Source organism: Podarcis cretensis, assembly GCF_951804945.1.
Source record: "Podarcis cretensis genome assembly, chromosome: 1".
In the NCBI taxonomy this organism is placed as follows: Eukaryota; Metazoa; Chordata; class Lepidosauria; order Squamata; family Lacertidae; genus Podarcis; species Podarcis cretensis.
Window position 1 is genome coordinate 16,731,468 of NC_137170.1, and position 19,204 is coordinate 16,750,671.

At 46.1% G+C, this 19,204-nt stretch overlaps 1 protein-coding gene across 3 annotated transcripts in view; it reads right to left on the minus strand.

Moving 5' to 3' along the window:
* The window catches only part of TECPR2 (tectonin beta-propeller repeat containing 2), a 55,237-nt gene that overhangs the window by 7,228 nt on the left and 28,805 nt on the right, over positions 1-19,204 (minus strand). For 2 of the 3 annotated variants that reach the window (XM_079982691.1, XM_079982692.1), the window contains exons 15-18: positions 18,252-18,492; positions 17,338-17,427; positions 13,397-13,630; positions 8,452-8,600 (exon numbers count right to left, since the gene is read on the minus strand). In XM_079982691.1, the coding sequence (XP_079838817.1) occupies positions 8,452-8,600; positions 13,397-13,630; positions 17,338-17,427; positions 18,252-18,492 (714 nt within the window). The remainder of the gene's footprint in view (positions 1-8,451; positions 8,601-13,396; positions 13,631-17,337; positions 17,428-18,251; positions 18,493-19,204) is intronic. The other variant, XR_013840418.1, reaches the window with a different exon arrangement.

A 19,204-nucleotide genomic window follows, 5' to 3' on the forward strand; every position in this document is an offset into this window, starting at 1 on the left:
AGAAACAGTACTTTTATCACTCCAAACTCTGGATAATTATTTAGAAATCCTTTCCAGCCTTTAATAAGCCATTCGTGCATTCCCAACACGCATGTTGTGAAAAGAAGACTTGAAAGATGAAAAGGGAAGTGAGCAAAAAAGAGAGAAAGAAAGAAGGAATGAAAAAGCAGTCAAACGTGGGTGGCACAAGCAAGATGAGCTAGCCCTTCATCCGAAGGCTTCTCTTCTCAAAGCGACCACCAAACAGGGGCTACATTGGGAATCACTCGAGGCAGGATGCGTGAGCAGCGCCCATCGCTGACCTTTATCCTGCAATCTCATTTTACAAGCTTCATTCCCAAAAGTACAACTGGGCGCCTGGAGGAAACTTTAGTGCTGCAAGTTTGAACATGTGCTCAGGCAGACACGTGGGTGTCCTCTGAAAACCCTTAAACAGAGCCACACTCTGCTCTGCTGCATGCACCTTCTCCTGTGCCCACTCCACTCTATTAAAATATTTTTAAAGCCCATATATTCCTTGACCTAAACGCAATTATTTACTATTATTATTTTTACCCTGCTCTCCAGCTGAAAAGGTCTCCGGAAAGGGGTTACAATGATCAGTAACAAGATGACGGCTCAGTCGGTAGAGCACGAGACTCTTAATTTTCCAGGGTTGCGGGTTCGAGCCCCATGCTGGGCAAAAGATTCCTGCATTGCAGGGGTTGGACTAGATGACCCTCGGGGTTCCCTTCCAACTCTACAATTCTGCAATTCCATGCTCCTTGTGCAATACACAAGACATGGCACAAAAGGAGAAAGTGACAGGGAGGGAGGAGGGGAAAACAGCAACACCCAGGCACTCCTGCTTTCTGGCAAGGAAGAACGAAGCAAGCTCTCTGCAGCTGCTCCATTTCTGGCCAATTGATAGGGCTAGGCCTCGGTCCAGTATATCTGAAGGAGCGTCTCCTCCCCCATCATTCTGCCCGGACACTGAGGTCCAGCGCCGAGGGCTTTCTGGCAGTTCCCTCACGGCAAGAAGCCAAGTTACAGGGAACCAGGCAGAGGGCCTTCTCGGTAGTGGCACCCCCACCAGATGTCAAAGAGAACAACAACTACCAGACTTTTAGAAGACATCTGAAGGCAGCCCTGTTTTTAATGTATGATGCATTATGGTATTTTAATATTTTGTTGGAAGCCGCCCAGAGTGGCTGGGGAAGCCCAGCCAGATGGGCGGGGTATAAATAATAAATTATTATTATTATTATTATTATTATTATTATTATTATTATTCCCATTGCTATGATGTTGTTCCTGGGAGGAACCTCTTTGTGGCTTTTGTGTTCAGCAGTAGAAAGCCGAGGATGCTTCCCTTCAGCTCTGCATTCCCGGGGATGATTTTGGCACCCATCTGCAAACCGCACTCACTCAGACTCGTGCATGGTCTGAGGCACCCTGAACAGCTGCAAAGATGAGCATGTCTGAGATTGCCCAGCTTCTGAATAGAAGACTTCTGGGGAACCATGTGCACACTGATCTTCATAGTGAGGCGTGAGGAAGGGGCAGGGCACATGTCTATTGCAGGGACACTGGAGGCCAGTCTTTATAAAGGTAAAGGTAAAGGGACCCCTAACCATTAGGTCCAGTCGCAGATGACTCTGGGGCTGCGGTGCTCATCTCGCTTTATTGGCCGAGGGAGCCAGCGTACAGCTTCCGGGTCATGTGGCCAGCATGACTAAGCCACTTCTGGCGAACCAGAGCAGCGCATGGAAACGCTGTTTACCTTCCCACCGGAGTGATACCTATTTATCTACTTGCACTTTGACGTGCTTTCGAACTGCTAGGTTGGCAGGAGCAGGGACCGAGCAACGGGAGCTCACCCCGTTGCGGGGATTCGAACCGCCAACCTTCTGATCGGCAAGTCCTAGGCTCTGTGGTTTAACCCACAGCGCCACCCGCGTCCCTGCCAGTCTTTTAGGAGGCCAGTATTGCCTCCTTTCCCTGGCAGCAAGCAGTTCTTCAGTTTCTCAACAGATAGAGCAATTATCCCATCACCTGCTACCTGATCCTTTTAATCGATACTGAGCCTGAGACCTTATGTATGCGCCGCCTGTCATCTCTATGCCACCAAGTCTTCCACTGATTTGTTAGGATTCTGCCTTGTAGCCACATTGGGTGGGTGTGTTGTGGGAGATCCACGACCAGGATGTCCCTTAACAATAAAAAATAGATCCAAGCAGCTGTAGATGAAATTCAGATCAGCACCGCAGTGCTGCAGGAAGGAAGACATTAGCCCTTTGCCCCCATGTCTAAGCTATTATTTGCCCAATGTTGCAAAATATGCAGGTAACCACAAGCAGGGCCGGATTTAGGTTTGATGAGGCCCTGACCTACTGAATGTAATGGGGCCCTTTATATGTCCAGCTGTCCTTTGTGAACAACAAATGGCCGCTGGTTTTTGTGTTGAATATATGCTATATGGTAATTTATGGACCTAACAGGTATCTAAAGCCATTTGCACATAACAAAATCTATTTTATCAAAGTAATTTGTTTTTTATCTTATATTTTGGAAATGTACATTGTTGGTTTTTTCTTTTAATTTTTTTTGGGGGGGCCAAAAGAGTGGGGCCCTAAGCTACAGCTTGTTTAGCTTATACGTAAATCCGGCACTGCCCACAAGGCAAAGGGAATTGTGTGTGTGCACATGTGAGAGATTTCATTTTGGTAATCAGTGCAAGGATTAGGGGAGCGGTTTGAGAGAGGAACCTTGAAACTTGCCTGGCAAACGCACCCTGCATATCTCCTTTGATCTTTTAAAAATAACCTTGGAGATCCCTTCACAGACCTCCCCCGCATCCCTCCATTACAGTTTTAGCTTTTAGATTCATTATAGCAGGACTAGCTAACAGATGGCTCTCCAATTATTGCTAAACAACAACTCCCATAAGTCAATATCCAGGGATGAAAGGAGTTGTGGTGTAATAAAAAAATTAAGGTCTTATATATATAATAAATGTTCGTGAATGTGCCAGCCAGGCGCGTGCATAGATGTGTGGACCACATGTCTGGAGCAGCACAGGAAGACTGTCCTGAAACTATTTTGACTCCCAAACTGACCAAATGTTTTCTCTACAAGGAGGGAGGGGGTGAGGGAACATTCCCATTGTCTCAGGAATTGGGTAATCACCATCTCAAAGGAATGGGCAGACTACCAGGAAAGGCAATCAGATAAGGCATTATCAGATAACCGGGCAGACAGGAAAAACAACAACATTCAAATTTCTGTTGTAGACCACCTTTTCTGTGATGTAGGTATGATGTTTGTTGGGGGTGGTCTTGGGTTACACCCCTTATGTGATGTATGTATGATGTATGGAGGGGTGGTTTTGAGCTCCAGGGCAGGGAATTTAAAATGTCTATATAAGGGCGGGCACACCTGGGTTCTGGGTCCTCCTCCTTTCCTGCGTGTGCGGGGAGCACCCTGCTGCTACAGCTTTAATAAAGATCAGGCTTACTAGCTGCTTTGCTTCTCAATATTCTCTGGTTGGCATCTGTTATTTTCTCCTACCAATAGGGAACCCACGTAAGGACTCTACACGGGCTCTTGGATACCCCATAAGAGAAGAAGGGCAGATTTTGTTTACAACAGTAGTACACCAACATTTTTGGGGTGTGTGTCTGTGTTATATTACCTATCACTATGTTAGGAACTAACAGTTCAATATTCATGTTATTACTCCTCAAATTTTTATTCTACTCCTTTCTAATGAGGGTGCTTCCATCCCATCTCCTTTGCATTCTCACAGCAACCTTGCGAGGCAGGCTGGGCAAGAAAGATAGCGACTGGATCAAAGTGATGCCAGTAACCTTTGTGGCCTAGTGTGAATTTGAACAGGGGTCTTTCATCCACTAAACCACACTGGCTCTAAATAGAGGTAACTTTCTCACTCCTTTTGTAGATATAGCTTTTTTTTTTTTGTACAGGGTGAGGCGCTAAAATACCTGTCAAGTGTCTACTCTAGTAGGTACTGATGGGATGTTTCATCATCAGAGTCATGGCACAGAATTCCCCAATGCCTTAAGAAATTCCGAATGCAAGAGGCCCACATGAGTCACCTTGATCACTCACACTCCAGTTTAGTTAAGCATTTCTCCTGGATCCCCTTTCAAGCTGCTGTTTATTTACAGCACTGTTTACATTCCCTGTGTCATCTGAGATAAAGATCAAGAACACCTGAGAATTGGAAAGAGTGGATCATCCATCAGCTGTTCCCTTTTCCGTTTCTCTTACTTGAGCCACCACCTCCCGCCTCCTGCCCCTGAGACACAGTAGGAAACTCAAAAAGCTACGAAAAACATATTCCAACACCATAATTAGGATAAGCCGCCCATCCTACACAAACAAGGCAACACTCGTTTTATTAAGGATTCTTGCCTCTCTTTCTTTAAAGCCGGAGTCAGTCTTAGCTTTAAGCAGGATGAAGCAAGAGAAGCTAATCATGAATTAAGTTGTTTATTATTTCATTTTTACCATCATGGGAAGTAATAGTTAGATTTGCTGCCTAGGCACCAAAACGCAGCGGGCTTTCTTTCTATGAAAGTCGCCTAAGGATCTTCACGTCTAAGGCAATGCATACAACAACAACAACAACAACAACAACAACAACAACAACAACAACAGATATCGACATGAGCCCTTGATAAAACAGTTTTACAGATGCATGTCTCTCTCTTGCCATACTAAATAGTGCACATTTTCTGACTTAAGCACAGCACTGAAAGACGGGGGGTGGGGGGCGGAAATTATCGGATGCAAAGATAAATCAATCTAAGGATGTTCATGGAAGGAAAGTCTCCAGGAGACCCTCTCCCACCATCCCACCTGGACGGGCTCTGAGGGAGGGATGCAGGTAGCTGCAGGAATTGGAAACCCTCCTTCTGCAAACTTCCCTCAGGTTAAACTTAGAACCCAAGCCCATAAAAGTGAAGAAATACATTCAAAAACGTGAAACGACCATATCATGGAAGCATCATTAGACACCTTTAGGTGCCAGGCGAAAACGTTCCTCTTCAACCAGGCCTTTGGCTGACTGACATTCAATGCCCTTTTAAATGTGTTCTGGGAGGGGAGAGGGTTATTGGTTTGATTATGTTCTTTTTTTTAATCATGCATTTTGTGCTTTTTGTATTGCAATTTATGCTGTGATCATCAGGATCAGACATCCCATTAAAATGCACTGGGAACTAAACACAATCATATACTAAACATCATCAGAATCAGACACCCAGTGCATTTTTAATGGGGTGTCTGATGATTATGACGGTGATTATTACTATTATTACTACTACTACTACTACTACTACTACTACTACTAGTACTCCTATCCCCATCTATTATGGCTACAGATTACTAGAATTGCTAAAGGAATAAAACAAAAAGGACTTCATTCTACCCAACAAGAGTGTGCTGTAAATACACCCACACCCCCACACCCCTAATATTTATAAGTTGAACAAAATATGATTTACATGGTAAAAGTATAGAAATGCCATTGTGATGAATGAAAACAAAGAGACAATGGATTTACTTCTGGGATGCTCAAATGCCGGAGCAGAGAACAGACTTTTTCTCAAACCTGACAAGAGATTTAAAAGTGCACTTCTCACAGAGCAAAAGGGCATTCTGACAGCTTGTTTGTATACTGTTAGAAGTCCAGAGCAGAGCAGGCTATGTTTTGATAAACAACTGTTCCATATTTTAATAGCTCCCCACCCTGTCATTTTGCTGACCGCTGATCTCGGCTCAGCAAACAGAAAAACAGGATGGTAAACAGCCGATCTGCTTTCACATGAGAGGGGTCGCGAGTCATCCCACAAGCTGCGGAGAGAACACGATGAAAGGAACATGTGCACATTTATCAGATATAAGCCAGCATTTAAAGCCAAGGCTCAGATTCACAAGGAGAGGTAAGGTCTAGTTACTCAAATCGCCGGCGAAAGTCCAAGAAAGGCGATGTTATTTTAGGCGACAGATTTATGATCCATATCAACCCTGACAGAAGTCGTATTGCCCTAGAATTTTGGAGTGTTACAGAAGCGGTGCAGCTAAAGATGAAAAGTCAGCCACTTGCAGGCAAATTTCATGACTCACAAGTTCTGAGGAACAGCAAATTATTCTATCTGGCTGAAGGATCAGGATGACCTGCCTCACTGATGGCAGAGGCTGTATTCTGAGAGCAGGGTTGTACCTGAAGCCACTGAAAGCCTTGGCAACACCCCTCTCTCTCACCCTCCCCGCCTGCTCTGTGCCATTCCTTCTTTTGCTCATTGTTGTGAACATGATGTAACGTAACTTTCTAGGTCAAGTCAGTGAGGTGCAGTGGGGTTCTGCAAAGCTTGCTGAATGACTTGCTAAGAAGACACTCGCCTGCTAATATCTGTTGGCCGAAAGCTAGATTTGAGCTGGGTTTTGGGGCATTAGGCAATATGAAGGTGCACTTTTTTTACATTTTCTTGTACCCATTTGGCCTAATGAACTGGAATTCTCCCAGATGCTATTACGTAACCAAGAGATTACCGTATTTTTCGCCCTATAGGACGCACTTTTCCCCCTCCAAAAATGAAGGGGAAATGTGTGTGCGTCCTATGGGGCGAATGCAGGCTTCAGGAAGCTATCTGCAAGCCTTGCAAGCCCGGCGGGAGGTTCCGCGGGCTCGCAAGGCTTGCGGGCAGCAGGCTGCAGCCCAAAAGGTCAGGGGACAGTGGGGAGGCGGAGCGCCGCCACCCCGCTATTCCCCGACCTAATCTGGAGGCTGGCGGGGAGGAGAAGCAAGCTTGCTTCTCCCCCCCACCAGCCCCACAAGCTGGGGGATAGTGGGGAGGCGGAGCGCCGCCACCCCGCTATTCCCTGACCTGATCTGGAGGCTGGCGGGGAGGAGAAGCAAGCTTGCTTCTCCCCATCGCCAGCCCTCAAGCTCGGGGGACAGCGGGGCAAGCCGCTGCCCCACGGAGGCTAGAGAGGCTGTCCCTGAAGGCAGAAGAGGGAGACGGAGTGCTCTGTCTCCGTCTTCTAGCTTGGGGATGGCTGCCCAAAGCCTCTGCAGGGCAGCAGAGTGCGCTGCCCCACAGAGGCTAGGGAGGCTGTCCCTGAAGACAGAAGAGGAAGACGGAGCGCTCCGTCTCCCTCTTCTAGCTTGGGGATGGCTGCGCAAACCTGGGGGGGGGGGGGAAATAAAATTTTTTTCCTTGATTTCCCTCCCAAAAAACTAGGTGTGTCCTATGGGCCGGTGCGTCCTATATGGCAAAAAATACGGTACTTCTCTGGAAGGCTGGGGGCGGGAATAGCCCGAATTCTTTGCTCTTTGAGATCAACTGCATTAGGCATTGCTGATGTTTGGCAAAAAAGGAAGAGTTTCCAGTTTTGGGGGGGAAATGGGATATCAAGACAGGAGGAGAAACCAGGTTGCATCAAGTTCACCTCCAGCTACAGAAGTCCAGTTTCCCCCCATTAAAGGCTACCCCACCGTCCACTTCAAAAACAGATGCAGGAATTCAGTTAGGATCTATGCTGGAAAGACAGAATGGTGCTCTGACCATGCACACCAGTGTTCATTCTGGTATCTCAATCTTCTACTAAATATTACCAAGCCTATGACAGCCTTAAGTCCATAGCTGAGCCCTCCCTCCTGCCCCACAGCATTCCCAGATCTGAGAATCCTCACTTGCTGCCACTGAACAACTGGGATCTTTTCATGTCAGAAGGCCTAAAGATTAGTGGCTGAATTAAAAACAAGATCAACATCGTGACATAATATATTAAAATGTAGCTTATTCAGTTGACAACCAAGTCCAGTATGTGCAAAATACAAATCTTATTTTGTCAGTGCAGTAATACGTTTGTTTCTGGTTTCTTCATCTTCTCTTGTATTTTTCTGTCTGACGTATTCCTTAGAAGAGTGGCATGAAATAATCTTCTAAGTGTCTAATGAAGATGATAAAGTTGGTAGACAAAAGAAACTGGCACTGTTAGATGCTGGCACAGGCAGACAAGACAAGGATTCCTGTATATTCCCCTGTTTCGCCCGAAGGGGCTTCATCAGCTGTGCGTAGTTCAGTACTGTATATAACAGCTACATGGAACTTATTTGTAACAGGTTCTCGGTCGAGGTAAAATACAAGAGAAGATGAAGAAATTAGAAATGAATGTATTACGGCACTGACAAAATAGGATTTGTATTTTGTACATACAGTACTGGACTTGGTTGTCAACTGAATAAGCTACATTTTAATATATTATGTCACGATGTTGATTTTGACACTATGAGAAGTTGTATCTAATTTTTCAGAAGTAGTTTCTAGCAAATAACTTTGCAATTGTTACCATACAGCCTATTACGTTTACGTGTTTTTTCAGTTGGATATAGGCATTCTGATGGTTTTGAATTAAAAACAAGGCAACTTGTTTTTCTACCTGGATTGGTGGCTCAATCATGATCCATGCAGGCAGCATCAAACTGGGGTTCAGGGGCTGTGTCCCAACCCGGAAGTAGATTCCGCCACCGCTGTCACAGGCCCAGATGTGCTGTTTGCCACATGCCAAACTTTTAAGTTTCACAGCACCTAATTGAAAAAAAGAGAGGAGGAGGGGCACCCAGTCATTCAACCAGCCATCTTCAATTCTGATTTATGACGCTAGTTAGGGTCGAACTACAAAGCTACTCTGCATTTCCCCCTAAATCAGCTTCAGGAGGAAGGGAGTCGGACCATGAAGGCAGGGGTTCAAGGGGAGAGGGGAGGGCTGGAAACTCCTCCCCCCCAATGCTGCCGTTGCAATAATAAAAAAAATCAGAGCCTCTCATGGACACTTAAGACTACAAAGAAAAACGATGGGCAGCGAACTCTCTTAGAGGTTCTTTTTAAGCAGAGGTTGCATGGCCACCTGTCATGCATGATCTAGTTGAGATTCCTGCACAGCAGGGGGTTGGACTAGATGACCCTTGGAGTCCCTTCCAACGCTACAGATTACCTCTCACTGGACGTTTGTGAGAATATGGACCCTCTCAGCAGAAAATCCAGGCCTGAACTGCATGGCTGACATCTTGTGCATCATCCAGGAAATGGACAGAACGAGTTGGACTCGTGCTTGCAAGATTTCAGACTTGTGACCCTTGTGCAGATGTTAGACCCATGCACTGACTTTTGCAGAATCTGAGTACAGGACGGGCATGAAGGATCCACTGGCTCCCTCGCCCCCCACCCCATGTGTAGCCACTACTTGGGAAAATTCACCTGAACTGAATCATTTACACAAGAGAATACTATGTCTACCCTAAGGAGGGCACAGAACATTTCGCTATGTTAGCAATGCAAAACAAGTATGAGAGCTGGCTGGTGGCAGGTGCAATGTAAGACGCTGATTCTGCTTGTTTAGCGAGTCCTTTTCTTAATAATAATAATAATAATAATAATAATAATAATAATAATTTATTTGTACCCCGCCCATCTGGCTGGGTTTCCCCAGCCACTCTGGGTGGCTTCCAACAAAGATTAAAAATACATTAAAATGTCACACATTAAAAACTTCCCAAAACAGGGCTGCCTTCAGATGTCTTCTAAATGTCAGGTAGTTGTTTATCTCTTTGACATCTGATGGGAAGGCGCCACTACCAAGAAGGCCCTCTTCCTGGTTCCCTGTAGCTTTGCTTCTTGCAGTGAGGGAACCGCCAGAAGGCCCTCGGAGCTGGACCTTAGCGTCCGGGCAGAACGATGTGGGTGGAGACGCTCCTTCAGGTATACTGGTCCGAGGCCGTTTAGGACTTTAAAGGTCAGCACCAACACTGAAGTTGGTTTGCGGGATAGCTCACTTGGTACAGCATAAGACTCTTATTTCCAGGATCGAGCCCCACATTGGGCCAAAAGATGTTCCTGCATTGCAGGAGATTGAACCAGATGACTCTTGTGGTCCCTTCTATGAAGTGCCTTAGGATAACAGGACGCAATGTAGTCCACAAATCACTGACATTTAAAACGATTATTTTCAAAGAGGAACAGGTGGGGCGGGGGGGGGCGAGACTCTTCATGCAATGCGATTGGTCTAAACTAGAGATGCAACTTTTCACATGACCTTAAGTGAACTCTCCCAGGGAGCCGGTCATGCTTACAGACCAGGCCTATAAATACATGTTAGTGCTTAACATTCCAAATGTTACTAGCAAACAGTGGCTGCCGAACTATGGAACAAGTATTTCAGAGTTAGCCTGCTTTCATTTCTAGCATGCAACGCAAGCAAGGAGCTCTTCTCCAAAAAACGACTGTGCCATCAACAGGTTATTTTTATTTTCAGCCGTATGGCAGCATCATAACTTTGCCGCTTCCCCGAGGACTGAAATAGAAAAGTGTAAAGCTGTGAAGCAACTCTCTCAGGTCATTAGGCAGTCATCCATCAGCAAGAGCTCTTGTTCCTAGAAACTTCAGCTCTGCTATTTACACTGAAAAAGGCACTTCAAGGAAAAAGGGGGAAATCACCTACGGTTTATAAACCAAGGCCAACCTTATCATGTCTAGTGCTTCTATATTTTGTAGCAGAAACACCTGGATGGGGGAGAAAGAAAAGTCTAAAAAACTGAGTTGCGTTAAGAACTAGATGGTGAAAGAAGAATGGGAACGTTTAAATTATTATCTAGGGCATAAGGGTTCATCAATAAAGACCTGGTTATGTTTAGAATGATACCACATAAGGAAATGTTTCCTGATACCAAGATGAGGGATTCTATGGAATGCAGACAGAGAGAATTGTTAAGAATAATGATCTGTTGTGACCTTGACAGAAGCGTACAATAGACGAGCCATCTTGTGTTTTGGCTCATTTCCCCCCTCCCCCCTTTTTTTCTTCCTTCTCCTTCTTCTTTCCTCCTTCTTTTTTCTTTCCCATAATGGCTTATGTTCTATGCCACGTACTTTGATATTTTTGTAGTTTTTTAGCCTTTTCCATTATTAAGGATTTTTCTTTTGTAATTTTGGTTGTTTATATTTATCCGTTTAAAGCAAAATAAAGTTTACTAAAAATAAAATATAAAAAAAGATCTACGAGCAAGGAACATGCCACTTTGCCACATAAGCCACAGGCAAATTTCCACCCTTGTAATTCTTTAATGCACTTTAAAAGAATGTGATGGTAGTTTAACGTTCTCGAGTATCACAGACTTGGAAGCGGCATTCTGTTCTATGGGAGAGCAGCAATGGCATGGAGGGGTTTTTTTTGCATCTCGTCAATGGCTTCATTCTCACATCACAGCAAGACAAAGAGCTCACAGTCACTTTGCTCTAATCTCTCTCTCTCCCATGTTAGGCTAAGCCAAGGTTGAGCTAAGGTTGATGTCTGAACTGAGGCTCATGGCGAAAGTCTCTAACTTTCTAACCATGAGCTGTAGGCAAGGACAAACTTTGACTACAACTCGATGTTCGGCCAACATGCTAAGCCAAACCCGTGGCTTCTCTCCCCGAGTGCAAAAATGGAATCTGTGCTCCTCAAAATGGCCGTGGCAGAATGCAGGTATATCCCTAATGCAATTGTGGCTTTAAAAAAAGGCCTTCGCACCACAGGCGTGCGAGGCAGAAAAGAAAGAAAATATAAACTGAATTAAGTAATAGGTCTGTAGGGAGAGAAAGAAAAGATTCACTGAGGGGAAAACCTATGGGGGGGGTATGTATCTGCATTGTTGCTCTTGTGGTATTCAAAAGAACTCAGCTCACTTCCTTCATGTACAGAAGAAAGATAAAATCTCTCCAGTTGAGGGAAATGGCACTAGCTTTGTCCTGAGTTTGCAGTCTAGAAACTCCTGCACAAATGGGAGAAGCCCACATGTACGTCAAAGAAAGAGACCACAGAGAGAATGGGGGGGGGGTTGGTGGCTGCTCCTAAATGTCCCAAGGTTCCCTAGAGGTTGAAAGGGATACCAACATGCTAAGTGATAAAATGACGATTTAAAGTAGCTTTATTTGAAATGGGTTAGAACAACCAAGGTGTTGAGGACCTGAATTCTCCTAGCTTATTCTCATATAGTTTCTTCATGAATTCTATCTTTATTTTAGCACCGTTACATAAGACCTGCCCGGCTCAAAATAGCCGTGGGGTGGGGAAGAGAGTCATCAGCATAATTCTGCTGCTCCTCTGGGTCTGACATTCAGCAGCGCTATTTAAAATAAAGTCTTGTTACTTCTCCCGGCATACAGACATCCTGGATCACGGTGGCTTTGGGCCTCAGCGGTTCAGCTGTTGGTTTTGATCTAGCTAAGCATCAGGGCTCTCTGAACAAGGGGTCACATATCACCTGCTCTGCATCGCTGGGCACTTATTGACATATGCAGCACAACCTGATATCCAAATGCGCACTTCTCTTATGTAACGTTTTCGGCTTATTTTCCTATTCCACCTTGGGTTTTTCCTCCTTTCTCCAAAGCTGATGCTAATTGCTCATCCAGAGAAACAAATCTTTCTGCTTGCTAGAACACTGTCAAAGTGAATCCCGCTTCATTTTTTGGAACTCTGGGATATGACAGGGCAGCTCTGATCACGTCAAATGCTATGCCTCAGAAATCTGTGCAAGAGACATTCCAAAACCTATTGGTATGCTATTTAAGCCTCTTATTTGCTAATGCCATTTCATCAGGTGTTACTTGCCTTGAGTTTGACTTCCAGAGTGCACATTTGAAGTAGAAGTTTTGCTTTCTTTTAAAAAAAGATGAGCTCATCCAGTTTTCCCTTTAACACACCGCAACCCACAAGCATGCAAAATATAGGGTTGGCAGGACACCTTCATATGGGAAGAAACCCTTTCCAGTTTTATCACAGCTGGAGAAGTGGGACAGAGCCACAGGGAAGTGGCAGACATCCTGATCCTCTGTGGGCCAGGATAGCATTAATTCTTGATCTACCTTCATCCTTTAGGGCAGGGAATGGGAGCCTCTGGCCTTCCATATACTGTTGCGACTATCAACTATTATCAGCTCTAGCCAGCATGGCCAAAGGTCAGGGATGATGTGAGGATCACAGGTTCCCCATCGCTCCTGTGGGATGTCCACACAAGGATGCTCCCAAAGGATGCACATCACACCTTGCTCCGATGGCACCTTTATTCTGCTCTTTTGAAAATCTGGATCATCTTTTCTTTCCAGTCAAGTCAAAATGGCCCTGCAGTTCTCTGTCCTACCCTTTCTCTGAGATTAAGATGGCAAAAAATTCTATGAAGCCAAGCTACCAGAAGGTGTCCATGTTTAATGCTTTATCCATAGGTTTCACGGGTCAGAGCAATTTTGTGTTCAAATACTCACCAGGTATGCAGAGGAAATGCTCCCCGTCGGTCTGTGTTTAAGTCGGGAAATTTGCATGTGACAAACGAGCTCACAAGGAGTCTTACCTAACTGGGCAAGGTCCAGTCTGGTCCAGTGCATCCCCGTTGGGCAATTTGGCGAGAGTGTCCTTATGAAGACTCGTCCCAGGTGGTCCAGGCTCCATATGGCATCCTGGCAGGCTGAATAGTATTCTATTTCGTCATCAGGGGGTAACTGAACAGTCGAAGGATGAAACTGAGGGTTTTGGTCGCTGACACAAAAGAGATCCTTGCTGCTTTGGCACAACCACAGAAAGCTTCCTGTGGGAGGGACAGCACTTACATGGTTAAATCTGCTTTTCCAGAAGCCTTCGCCATTACAAAACCAGCGTCTAAGTATCAGTATTCAAACCTAGATTGAATATAGTAAATAATTACTATTACAGTCGTACCTCTGGTTGCGAATGGGATCCGTTCCAGAGCCCCGTTCGCAACATGAGCAGAACACAACACAAGTCTGCGCGTGCCGCAATTTGCCACTTCTGCGCATGCGCGCAACGCCATTTTGAGCGTCTGTGCATGTGCGAGCGGCGAAACCCAGAAGTAACCCGTTCCGTTACTGCCAGGTTGCCACGGGACGCAACCTGAAAAGACATAACCTGAACCGAACATAACAAGAGGTATGACTGTATTATTACTATTTCTACCGTGCACCCAAGAAACTTTGCATACATAAACCACTTCAATGTTTTTTCCATAGTCAAGCACTATATAAATTTTACAGTATCTTGGCAAAACAGCCCTGTACGGTAAGCCAGCATTATCCCCATAATGCAGATGGGAAGGCTGAGGCTGAAAGATAGCTGCTTAGTAATGCAAGAGTCTTGCTGGATCATTCCAAAGGCCCATCTTGGTTCAGGAAGCCAAGAAGCAGACATAAAGAAATACCCTTTTGCTGCTGTGCTGCTGCTCCCCAGTAACTGGTATTCAGAGACATGCTGCTTTTGATCCTGGAGGTAATGTAGAGCTACTACAGCTAGTAACCACTGGCAGCCTTATCCTCCATAAATTTGTCCAACCTCCTTTCGAAGCCATCCAAGTTCGTGGCTATCACTGTCAGCATCGCCCTTGAGCCAGTGTCACCAACTGGACTCATGCACTTCAACCCCGACTGGGCTAGGCGAGCTGGGTAGCACTTCCAGAGACCACCTTTTACACAGGAACAGGTCAAAGTGCTGTGGACTCACAGCTTAGAGTTGTGAGCACCAGATTCGCTTCCACAATACAGTCGTCGCACAGCAGAGTATAGCAGAGTCTAGCAGTGTATACACGACTCGGAGAGCAGCTCTGTAGAATATCTTCTTTTATTCTATAACTACAACTATAATACAAAACTATATACAGAGCTAAATAGGTCTAAGCATAAATGAATGCTACACTGAGTGTCTGCAGCTGCTCTTAGCAGCAACCTTATCTCTACACACGATCTCCAACACTCAGTCTCTCCCTCTCTCCGACACACTGACTGACTTGGTGCTGGAGCTGAATAAGTAGAAAGCAGAACACTGCTCCTCCTCTCTGGAGAATCAGCAGACTCGTCAGGAGATTCTTGGATATGGGAGGGGTGAAATCTCCTCAATCACTGCATCTTGGGGTAGAGAGCTCCACAGTTTAAATATGTGCTTGCTTCATTTCATGCTATACGTTTTACAAAAGACCATTTACTGGAGGCGAGTTTTTTTTATGTCTGGCAAATCAACACATACAATGTGTTTTCCAGAGTTGCTCAGGGAGCTAATGCTACCTAAAGGAGCGTCTCCACCTCCATCATTTAGCCCGGACACTGAGGTCCAGCTCTGAGGGCCTTCTGGAGGCCCCCTCTCTGCGAGAAGTGAGGTTGCAGGGAACCGGGCAGAGGGCCTTCTCGGTAGCGGCACCCGCTCTGTGGAACGCCCTCCATCAAATGTCAAGGAAATAAACAACTATCTGACTTTTAGAAGACATCTGAAAGCAATCCTGTTTAGGGAAGTTTTTAATGTTTGATCTTTTATCGTGTTTTTAATATTCTGTTGGGAGACGCTAAGAGTGGCTGGGGAAACCCAGCCAGATGGGCGGGATATAAATAAATAAAGAAGAAGAAGAAGAGGAGGAGGAGGAGGAGGAGGTGGAGACGCGGGTGGCGCTGTGGTCTAAACCACAGAGCCTAGGGCTTGCCGATCAGAAGGTTGGCAGTTCAAATTCCCGCGATGGGGTGAGCTCCCATTGTTCGGTCCCAGCTCCTGCCCACCTAGCAGTTCGATAGCAAGTCAAAGTACAAGTAGATAAATAGGTACCGCTTGGGCGGGAAGGTAAATGGCATTTCCATGCGCTGCTCTGGTTCGCCAGAAGCGGCTTAGTCATGCTGGCCACATGACCCGGAAGCTGACTGCGGACAAATGCCGGCTCCCTCGGCCTATAGAGCGAGATGAGCGCGCAACCACAGAGTTGTTCACAATTGGACCTAACGGTCAGGGGTACCTTTACCTAATAATAATAATAATAATAATAATAATAATGCTTTGCATGCAGGAGATTCCTGGCATCTCTAGGCCAAGCACAGACCCCTGCCTGGAACTCAGTGGAGAGGGTCACTGCCATGCTGTGTGACAATAGTGGGCTTGATTGTCTGATTCAGGAGAAGACAATTTCCTATGCTGCTTAATCAGCCAGGAACTCTTGGCATATCAGCACTACCCTCAAATAATCCTAACCACTGGCTGAAATGAGTTAGGATGGGGAAGAAGTGCCTCTTCACTGATGGTTTAATAATGGCAGTGCCCCTCTGTCCCCCACCCTATGCAGCTGCGGCAGAAGCCCCTGCAACAGCTGCAGAAAACTCTTTGGGTCCAGATCTACCGCTGCCTGTATTTCGGCCAGCAATAGCCAGTGCTAATTTCTGAAGCAATGCATTCTGGGCCTGGGGTGGAGGCAGGCTTGAATCCAAAAACTCTTTTGTTCCTGCGAAGAGAACCTGCAATTAGGCTCACTACCTCTGCCAGCTTGGAGCTGCTGTGAATAATCTCACCAATGCTCCGTTGGTTTCAATAATGGGAGTGATGGAATTAAACACATGCTAATCAACAGGGCTGAAGGAAAAACACCCACGCCAATACAACACAGCTCCTGCTCCGGCTGGTGCAAGCCAGCGAGGTTTTGGAAAGTTGTGGAACATCCCTCCTGGCCTTCTCTGCTCAGGGTTACTCCATCATACGACCAAAGGAACTGTTACAGTGCAGACAAGGCACCAGCTTAACCACCAAAGAAACATGGGAATGTGAAAATCAAAGATGCAGACTTCGTTTGGCTTAAGTGAGCGCAATTAATACTGTGTGTCCGTCTCTGTGTGTGAACCGAAAGTAGACCACTCACTTTTAATCCTGCATTTTTGTTAATTGTTTGTGAACCTTAAATCTTAACTGCCCACGTTAATGATTATTTATGGGACTGGCTAGGGTGACCTGTGCTCTTTTTCCTACTTGTGCTGCAGTGCAGAGCAAAGGCTAAGCCATGGGGTTAGAAGCCATTGTTCAGGTTTGCTCTTCCTTTCTGTCCAGTCAGTGGCGGAGGAAGTTGATTGGGCGCCTGGGGCACATGCCCAGCGCCCAGGGGCGGGGCCAGCCGGGACAGGACACTCCGTGGGGCCTCGAGGAGTCTGCCTGCCTCCTCCCACTCAGCCACCCTACAGCTTAGAGGGAGGCGGCAGGTGGACTGTTTGGGGCAGTGGGGAGGCGGTGGGTGCACAAGCCCAGGCTCCGCGGTGAGTGCCGCCCAGCATTTTGTCACACACACCCCAGTAGTGACCCCTGGAACGGCCTGCCCCCACCGCACCCCCCTTCCTCCGCCCCTGTGTCCAGTACACATTAATACCGTTAATAAAAACCTGCCGATATCAATGGATGGAGTATATTGATGCAAAGAGCTTGTTATCTTTCGCTGGTGTGTCAGAAAAGCAGAATAAACTTGCAAGGCAGCCCCGGGACAGACATTACCTTCTTTTGCTGGAGCTGCGGAAGCCAACGCAAACGCCCATTTCGTGGCCGAAGCAGTGCCGCGAGGCACGACGTTATTCCAATAAGTACCTGGAGAAGGAAGGAGGAATAGTCTTAGCATGAAAACAGCCAGCTTTCTCCCAAACTCTTCTGGTGCTCCTGAGATTCCTGCTTCAAGTTTTTATTCTATACACCATGGAATTCTCATCTTAGGCCCTTCCCTCCAAGGGAGGTGTGAGAGCGGGCTTTCTCAGGGATGGCCCCCCGTTTGTGGAATGCTCTGTGAGGCACACTTGGCGTCATCATCACTATCTGTTTTTAGGTGCCAGGCAGAAACATCTTTATTTGCTTTTGTAAGTTGCTCTGAGTTCATCTTTCTGGGGGGGAAAAGTGATTAATATTATTATTAGTCAATATTATTATTTGTACTAATATTCATCATCACCATTATCTACGCATTCATCTCTCTCATATAATGAGGATATGGAGTAGAGTTTCCACTCACAGTGATGTTTCCAAAAATATGTATTACTCAGAATATGGTGTTAAATGATCCACTTCTGCTTTTGCCCACTTTGGAATGGCAGAATTGCCAAAGAGGTTGACCACCATTTCTCACAGAACGTTAGTGTTTGAAGGGACATTGAAGGTCCTCTAGACAAACTCTCTGCAAGGCAGGAATCATTCGCCCAATGTGGGGTTCGAACCCACAACCTTGAGATTAAGAGTCTCACGCTCTACCGACTGAGCTATCCCATTACAACGCAAGTACATGCTGCCATGGGAGGTTCAGGGAGTCTTCCATTTCTAAGCAGTTGGTATGAATGAAGACACACTGTTGTGCTGCTAAATGTGGACAAACTGCCTGGCTTCGTCTTTTGCAAACAGAAGCCTGCAACCAAAAGCGCGCCTACCTACGAGGTTTCCCTTCGCTACGTGAAACTCGTTCTTCCCCGACGAGATCCAGACGCCACCGCTGCTGACGGCGAGGAGACTCGGCTGACACTGAAGCGGCTGTGGCCAGAAAGCCGTGCGGAGTTTGTCTGCCACCTTCTCGACGGGGGCCTGAGCCGCTGTGGTTACTGTCTGGGTTGCCTGGATGATGGTTTGGAAAAGGCTGCTCTGGTCAAACACTACGTAATCCGTAATGCTTACCTGGGGGGGGGGGGGGGAAATGTACGGAAAGAACCAGGTCAGCGAAAGAGAAAGTGAAGACTGGATCAGGGGGTGGGGAACCCACAACAATAGGCAAAATCCCAACGTATTATCAATGAGGTTTGTGAGTCTCTCTGATTTCAAGAGGAGAAAAATCCACATTTGAAATCAGCGGGACTAATAATAATAATAATAATAATAATAATAATAATAATAATAATTTATTTATACCTCACCCTCCAGAGCCAGGCTCAGGGCAACTAACACCAGTAAAATTACAATAAAAACATAATAATGGGGGGGGGGAGACACCAATTTAAAATTCAGGTTAGAAATAAAATTTAAAATGCGGCCTCATTTTAATAGTAGCCCATAGATCAAAACCATAAGGGGAGGGAAACATAAGGGTCAGACTGAGTCCAAACCAAAGGCCACTCTCACTTTGTCTGCATTGTGTCCAATAGAAACATAGGAAGCTGCCTACCTAGTGTTCTTCAATATTGGCTTCCTAGATGTTGGTGGACTACAACTCCCATCATCCCTGACCCACTGGGCTCAGCTGGCTGTAGAATATGGGAGTGCTAGTCCAAGAACATCTGGGGACCCAGGTTGAAGAACGCTGGTCTACACTGACTGGTAACGGCTCTCCAGAGTTTCAGACGGGGGTCGCTCCCAGCCCTATATGGAAATGTAGAGAAACCCCTACACCTGA